The sequence below is a fragment of the Nicotiana tomentosiformis genome, chromosome 2 (assembly GCF_000390325.3).
Source record: "Nicotiana tomentosiformis chromosome 2, ASM39032v3, whole genome shotgun sequence".
In the NCBI taxonomy this organism is placed as follows: Eukaryota; Viridiplantae; Streptophyta; class Magnoliopsida; order Solanales; family Solanaceae; genus Nicotiana; species Nicotiana tomentosiformis.
Window position 1 is genome coordinate 65976057 of NC_090813.1, and position 7470 is coordinate 65983526.

General features: G+C 47.0%; 1 protein-coding gene across 1 annotated transcript; it reads right to left on the reverse strand.

Moving 5' to 3' along the window:
• Positions 1–4431: 4431 nt before the first annotated feature.
• Positions 4432–6180, reverse strand: LOC138904962 (uncharacterized). The gene is made up of 3 exons (XM_070193458.1): positions 6117–6180; positions 5890–6035; positions 4432–5064 (listed from the first exon to the last, which is right to left on the reverse strand). Exons 1-3 carry the CDS (start codon positions 6178–6180, stop codon positions 4432–4434), a joined length of 843 nt encoding a protein of 280 aa, XP_070049559.1.
• Positions 6181–7470: the final 1290 nt, after the last annotated feature.

Consider the following 7470-nt stretch of genomic DNA (forward strand, 5'->3'; position numbering starts at 1 on the left):
CCGGTCAAGCAGAAGAGGAGACCCCAGTCCGAGGTCAAACATGTTTTCATCAAGGACGAGGTATCTAAACTCCTTAAAATAGGGTCCATTCGGGAGGTTACATACCCGGATTGGTTAGCGAACGTAGTGGTAGTCCCTAAAAAAGGGAATAAATTAAGAATGTGTGTAGACTATAAGGATTTGAATAAGGCATGTCCCAAGAACTCCTTCCCTTTGCCCAATATCAATCGCATGAATCGATGCCACGGACGGCCACGAGATTCTTAGTTTTCTCGATGCCTATGCCGGGTACAACCAAATACGGATGAACGCGGGCGATCAGGAAAAAACCTCCTTTATCACTAAGTACGGCACTTACTGTTATAACGTGATGCCATTTGGATTAAAAATTCCAGTGCCACTTACCAACGCCTAGTAAACCGGATATTCGAGGAACAAATAGGAAAATCAATGGAGGTTTACATTGACTATATGTTGGTTAAGTCCCTGTGAGCAGAGGACCATTTGAAACATTTGCCGGAAACCTTCAGCATATTGAAGAAGTACAATATGAAGCTAAACCCCGACAAATGTGCATTTGGAGTTGGCCGGTAAATTCCTTGGATTCATGGTATCCAACCGGGGAATCGAGATCAATACCGACAAGATCAAAGCCATCGAACATATCACGGTTGTGGACAACGTGAGGGCCGTGCAAAGATTAACCGGACACATAGCTGCCTTGGGGCGATTCTTCTCGAGGTCGTCTAACAAGAGCCACTGATTCTTCTCACTATTGAAGAAGAATAATAACTTTTCATGGACACCGGAGTGCCAATGGGCCTTAGAGGAAATCAAGCAGTATCTATCGAGCCCATCTCTGCTTCATACACTGAAGACGGACGAGCAGTTATACCTGTACTTAGTGGTATCAGAAGTAGCAGTAAGTGAAGTCTTGGTCCGGGAAGAGAAAGGTACGCAATTTCCAATTTACTATGTTAGTAGGACTTTAGGCGAGGCCGAAACTAGATACCCTCACCTGGAGAAATTGGCGCTCGCTTTGCTAAGCGCCTCTAGAAAGCTGAAACCGTACTTTCAATGTCACCCCATATGTGTTGTGACTACTTACCCATTGAGGAATATAATGCATAAGCCCGAGCTCTCGGGACGGCTGGCCAAATGGGCCGTGGAAATTAGTGGGTACGATATTTAATATCGGCCCCGGACCGCGATTAAATCTCAAATATTTGCAGACTTTGTGGCCGACTTTACGCCGGCCCTAATACCCGAGGTCGAAAGAGAGTTATTGTTGAACTCGGGGACTTCTTTGGGGATTAAGACCCTCTTTATGGACGGTGCCTCAAACGCAAAAGGGTCCGGACTTGGCATCATATTGAAGCCACCAACAGGCAATGTAGTTAGACAATCTATTAGGACTGTAAAATTGACTAATAACGAGGCCGAATATGAGGCCATGATTGCAGGTCTCGAACTAGACAAAAGCTTGGGGGCGGAGGTGATCGAAGCTAAGTGTGACTCCCTCCTTGTGGTGAACCAAGTTAATGGGACATTCGAGGTCAGAGAAGAACGAATGCAAAGGTACCTGGATAAGTTGCAGGTAACATTACATCGATTCAAGGAGTGGACTCTACAACACGTACCTCAAGATCAAAATAGTGAGGTCGAGGCCCTTGCTAACATGGGATCATCGGTCGAGGATGATGAGTTCAACTCGGGGGCGGTCATACAACTCATGAGATCGGTAGTAGAGGAAGGCCACGCCGAGATAAACTCAACGAGCCTGACTTGGGACCGGAGAAACAAATATATAAAATATCTGAAGACCAGAAAACTACCCTCGGATCCAAAAGAATCTAGGGCCCTGCGTACAAAGGCAGCCCGGTTTAGCTTGTCCGAAGATGGAACCCTGTTCAGAAGAACATTCGATGGCCCACTCACGATATGTCTAGGACCAGGAGATACCGAGTACGTTTTGAGGGAAATTCACGAAGGCACCTGCGAAAATCATCCAGGCACCGAATCATTCGTTCGAAAGATAATCAGAGCCGTCTACTACTGGATCGACATGGAAAAGGACGCGAAGGAGTTCGTACGAAAATGTGATGAATGTCAAAGACATGCTCCGATGATTTATCAACCCGGGGATCTGCTGCATTATGTTTTGTCACCATGGCCGTTCATGAAATGGGGGATGGATATCGTTGGGTCCCTTCCATGGGCACCCGATAAGGCTCAGTTTATATTATTTGTGACTGAATATATTTCTAAGTGGGTGGAAGCCCAGGCATATGAGAAGGTCAGGGAGAAAGAAGTCATCGATTTCATTTGCGATTACATCATATGTCGGTTCGGAATGCCGACCGAGATCGTCTGTGACAACGGGAAACAATTCATCAGCTGCAAAGTAAGCAAGTTTCTCGAAGACCATAAGATCAAAAGGATCCTATAAACACCCTACCACCCTAGAGGGAACAGACAAGAAAAATCGACCAACAAAACCATACTCCAAAACCTCAAAATGAGGTTAACCGGTGCCAAAGGAAAATGGAAGGAAATCCTGCCCAAAGTCTTATGGGCATACTGCACGACCTCGAAGTCCGGTATCGAGGCCACCCCATTCTCGCTAGTTTACGGTACCAAAGCTCTAATACCGGTCGAAGTCGGAGAACCAATTCTCAGGTTTCGATATGTAACCAAGGAATCAAACGATGAGGCCATGAATACGAACTTGGAGCTATTAGATGAAAGGCATGAAGCCGCCCCTGTCTGATTGCCCGCCCAAAAACAGCGGATCAAGAGGTATTACAATCGAAGGGCCAACCTTTGACACTTCAATGTCGGGGACTTAGTGTTAAGGAAGGCCACACTAAGCACCCGGAACCCGAACGAAGGGAAGCTGGGGCCGAACTGGGAGGGCCATATCAAATTATCGAGATCACCAGAAAAGGATCGTATAAACTCGGAGCAATGAATGGTGAACGACTACCGAACAACTGGAACGTAACTCACTTAAAGTGATACTATTGCTAAGGTACGACCCCATTCTTTCCTTTTACTTATTTGCATTTCGAATTAACACTTGCAGGCAACCGTCAAAGAACGATACAATTTTTAGGCCTGAAAGCACGTGTTGCACTCTTTTTCCCTTGAACCGGTTTTGTCCCAAATGGGTTTTCTGGCAAGGTTTCTAACGATGTAACAGTAAATCATGCTAACTTAGAATTGAAGGACGGTTACGAACCGGTGCTGAAGAATACAACAATAGTATTCGAGGATTCTCTATGATCGGTTTAGAACACAGGGGGGCATCACCCTCGGACAATGACTTTAGCAAGGAAAGAAACTTTGTGACCGAATAGTCTCGGCTCGATCGATAGGATTTACTGTAAGGGCCAAATGGTCGAATGAACCGTTCCCACATAGACTACTCGAGCCCTGACATAAAGCTTGTACATATGTGTAACCATATATACTACACACAGAAATAAAAAGAAGTCTCTACCTTGCGGGTAAATATCTTGCCCCTTAAAAATTTTCTTTTCTTTCTTTTCTCTTAAAGAATTTCCTACATTCGATCCCCCAAAGGTATCAAGCCCAAGGGTCGCCTTTATCCGGGTTCAAAGGATCACTCTCACTAGAGAACTTCCGCCCAAAGACAAACTCGGACGGCCCGGGCTATCAGAGCCTAGGGGCACAAGACCTATTAGGTAGCGCCCGAACTTTAAAGGCTACGACCATCCCCACTCGGGGACTGTTATCTTAGGCAAGCCCGGATCACTCGGGGTAACAAGCCCACTAGGAAACACCCGAACTAAAAAGGCTACGGCTATACTAAAACGGCTCGGAGACGTCCGAGACCCATAACAAAAAATAAGGCCTTCAAAATTTCTAAACCGGTTCTAAAGGCTACCTCGGTAAACTATAATCTAAAACATTATAATTACTTTGGGAAAACGTTTCCGGTCATACCGAACCCCCACAATGACTTAAACAAAATAATGTCGAAGGGAAGGCCTGTTTGAACCTCCAAACATGACCTAACTATTTCATGCTAAGGCATTTCGATCTTTGCAAACATAAAGAATAAAGCAAAGGAAAACAAACTCAGAAATTGTCGAAGGGAAAAAAGAAGCCTTGTATTTTATATATATATATATATATATATATATATATATATATATATATATATATATATAGTTTTTATAAAGGCCAAACGACCTTGACAAAAAGTACAAAAGTACAAAAACACAAAAAACAAAGGAAAATGTACAAGGCACTTAAACGGCCTAGTCTTCACCGGAACCCGCCTCGTCGCCAGGTTCTTCAGAGTCTTCTCCGCCCTCGGATCCGCTCGAACCCTCAGAGTCTTCTTCATCTTCGGGATATGGCAACTTCTTGGCCTCGGCTTCGAGCCCCTTAGCACTCTCAATTTCAGCCGCTAAGTCGAAACCTCGAGCATGAATTTCCTCGAGGGCCTCCCTTCGGGATTACCGCTTGCTCGACGATATCCTTTAGTCGATCCTGGGCCGCCTCGGCGTCAGCCTTATATTGGGCCACTATCTCGTCGGCATCGTCTTTGACCACCACAACCACCGACTTGGCCATTTCGAGCTCCTTGGCGAGAGTTTCTCGATCAGAGACGACCGAGCTTAGCTGAGACTGGAGCTCCTCAACCTTTTGGGCCCGCGCCCCAATTTTCTCCTTTGCCGCTTGAAGCTGGACCTCGACCGAAGTCAGCTGCGCCCGAGCAGTCTCCTTTTCTAAGGCCAGGCGGTCCATCCTTCTTCTCCATTCTTCGGCCTCGGCCTTGACTATATCCAGCTCAGCTCGGAGTTGGTTGATCCGATCGATCTTCTGTTGGACCTGTGGATTCCGATCATTAGTCACCGAGTCTAGCTCATCGTCACTAACTTCAAATATTTTTACCTGTTCGACCAGGTTGGCATGCTCCTTCCGGGCCAGCTCCAGCTCAGCTCGGAGGCTCTTAGCCTCCCCTTCACGCCGCTCGCTGAGAAGTTTGTAAGTATCTCTCTTCTCAGTAAGCCCTCGGACCTCAACCTCAAGCTAGTTCAGCTCGTTCCGATATCGAAGAAAGGTTTCATGATGAAGCACTGAGGCCTACAAACACAAAGAAAAATGTTAGTGTTATCTATGAATTAGTCTAAGTACAAGTTAAAGTCATCAAGAAATATCTGAAATTGCCCAGTTTAGCGCTTGTTGCGCTTCGTTGAACATGAAGGGCGCATCTACCTCGTTCATCTTGGCTTGGTCTTCCTCAGTTACTAGACACCGAAGGTAACTAGCCACCCCTACGGGGGCGGAGAGGACCCGGGCATCCTCCAGAATGGAGATGACGATGGATCGCTTCCGGTCAGGATCCACGCTCGGAGCCGGGAACCGGTTGATCAATTTCGGATTTGAGGAAGGCCCGCTTGTTCCCGAAGATGGAATCTTCTTCGGCACCTCTAAGTCACCCAATATGGTGACGTCCTCTGTGGCGGTAGAATCCACGCCATCAAAAAAGTCGCGGAAGGGGTCGTCCGCTCCGTAGGCCCCCTCGTTGGGACGTTCTTTCACCGTCTGAGCCTCGTTATACATGGACTCAGTAAATGAAGGCGACTCGGTGATTTCTATCACACCGTGCACTTCCTTCGGGGCATTGCCTGCACCCCGATATTCCTCGGCTCCGGCCTCCTCATCGGACTCCCTAACTTGAGGCAGATCGGCCTCGCCTCTCTCCGGTTCGGAGGCCCCTTGCCCTTCGAGTTGCGACGACTTGCGGGCCATCAGATCGAAGGCTTCACCTTCTTCTTCGGATTCGTCTCTCAACTGATAGAGTGAATCTGAAGATGATGCTCGAGCACTGGTGCTTTATTTAGACTTGCGCACCAGCCTTCTTGTTTTCTTCTTCTCCGAGCTCGGAGGACTCAGAGCCCTCTTTCTTTTCTTCTCTTCGACCTCTCTCGGAGCAGGGGACTCGGTAGGTAAGACCTTGCTACCGGTTGGAGGCCTCAGTTTGACATCCTTGGATAAACCTGCGAAAAGAAATAAAACAAGTAAGAACTTAATGACACAAGAGGAACCCAAAAATTACTTACTCAAGAAAGGAATCTCACCATGAGAACGGGCCTCCCAACGGCCCTTTGAAAGCTCGCGCCACGAGCATTCCGAATAGGGCATTTGTGATATGATGCCCTCGACCCACTCCTTGAGTCGAGGGACTGCGTTCGGTACCCGAGCAACAGCCGCACCACCACAAAGAACCGATAAGAAGGAAGGAAAAAGCGTAAGATCAAATTTTTTAAGCAAAATAATACTTACATGATGTATTCCACTTCTCGGGAAATGGCATACGCTCAGCTGGGATCAAATCCGAAGTCCTCACTAGGAAGAAATGGCCTTGCCAGCTTCGATCCTGGTCTTCATCAATACTCGAGAACGGGGCTTTGCTGGCCTGGCGCATGAGCTTTATTATCCCCCCTCCCCCCCCCCCGGAAGATTCTGGGACTATATAAGCGCACAAGGTGGTCGACGGTGAACGAGCATCCATCGATCTTGCTCATGAAGAACCGGAGAAGGATCACGATCCTCCAGAGTGAAAGGTGAATTTGACCGAGGCATACCTCGTATCTTTTGTAGAAGTCGATGATGACCGGATCCAATAGGACTAGTGTAAAAGGATAAGTGTAAACACTTAAGTATCCCTCGACGTGGGTGGTGATAGCTTCATCGGGGTCGGGAACCACTACGTGCTTGTCAACCCAATTGCAATACTTTTTTACCATGGGGAGAACATCCTCAGTGATCGAGCAGATGTACCTCGAGACCTCCTCGCACCGGCCTTGTACGGAGGAAGGCTTTTCAACCTTAAAGTCAACATTAACCGGATACCCCCCCGGGGATGAACATTTTCAGAGGAGGTTCCGGTACTGGTTCCTCGACGGCAGTACGCGAAGCGGTCTCCTCGGCCTTGGCAGCCGGCCGCGAGGAGGAAGGAGTTTCTTTTTAAGGAACGATTTTTGAAGTCTTCACCATTTCCTTAAAAATTGGATGAAAAAGAGGAAGTAAGGAATGCACATGATGGCTTGAGATGAAGATGAACAAGAATTCTTACAAAAGATCTCAAATAACCAGGATATAAGTTTCAGGAAGTGTTGAAATTTCTAAGGTACGAGGGTAGAAGGCTTGGATGTAAAGATTGAATGAATAAAGGAAGAGGTATTTATAGTTTTCAGCGACGGTTCGCATCCAGGAATGTACGACCGGTGGCTGACAAGCATTTATTGCCATTAAGACTTGACTGACGAGACGTTTCGTTTGTTTTGTCGTTTCTGTCACTGGGTATCGAAGTAAGAATCGAAAGCTCATGTCGTTTCTCGTCGTCTACTCTCCAAAAACGAGGGAACTATCTGTATACGATCAAAATCGAGCTCTCCTGCGACATGGTAGATCAGGCTCGAAACGTGGCAA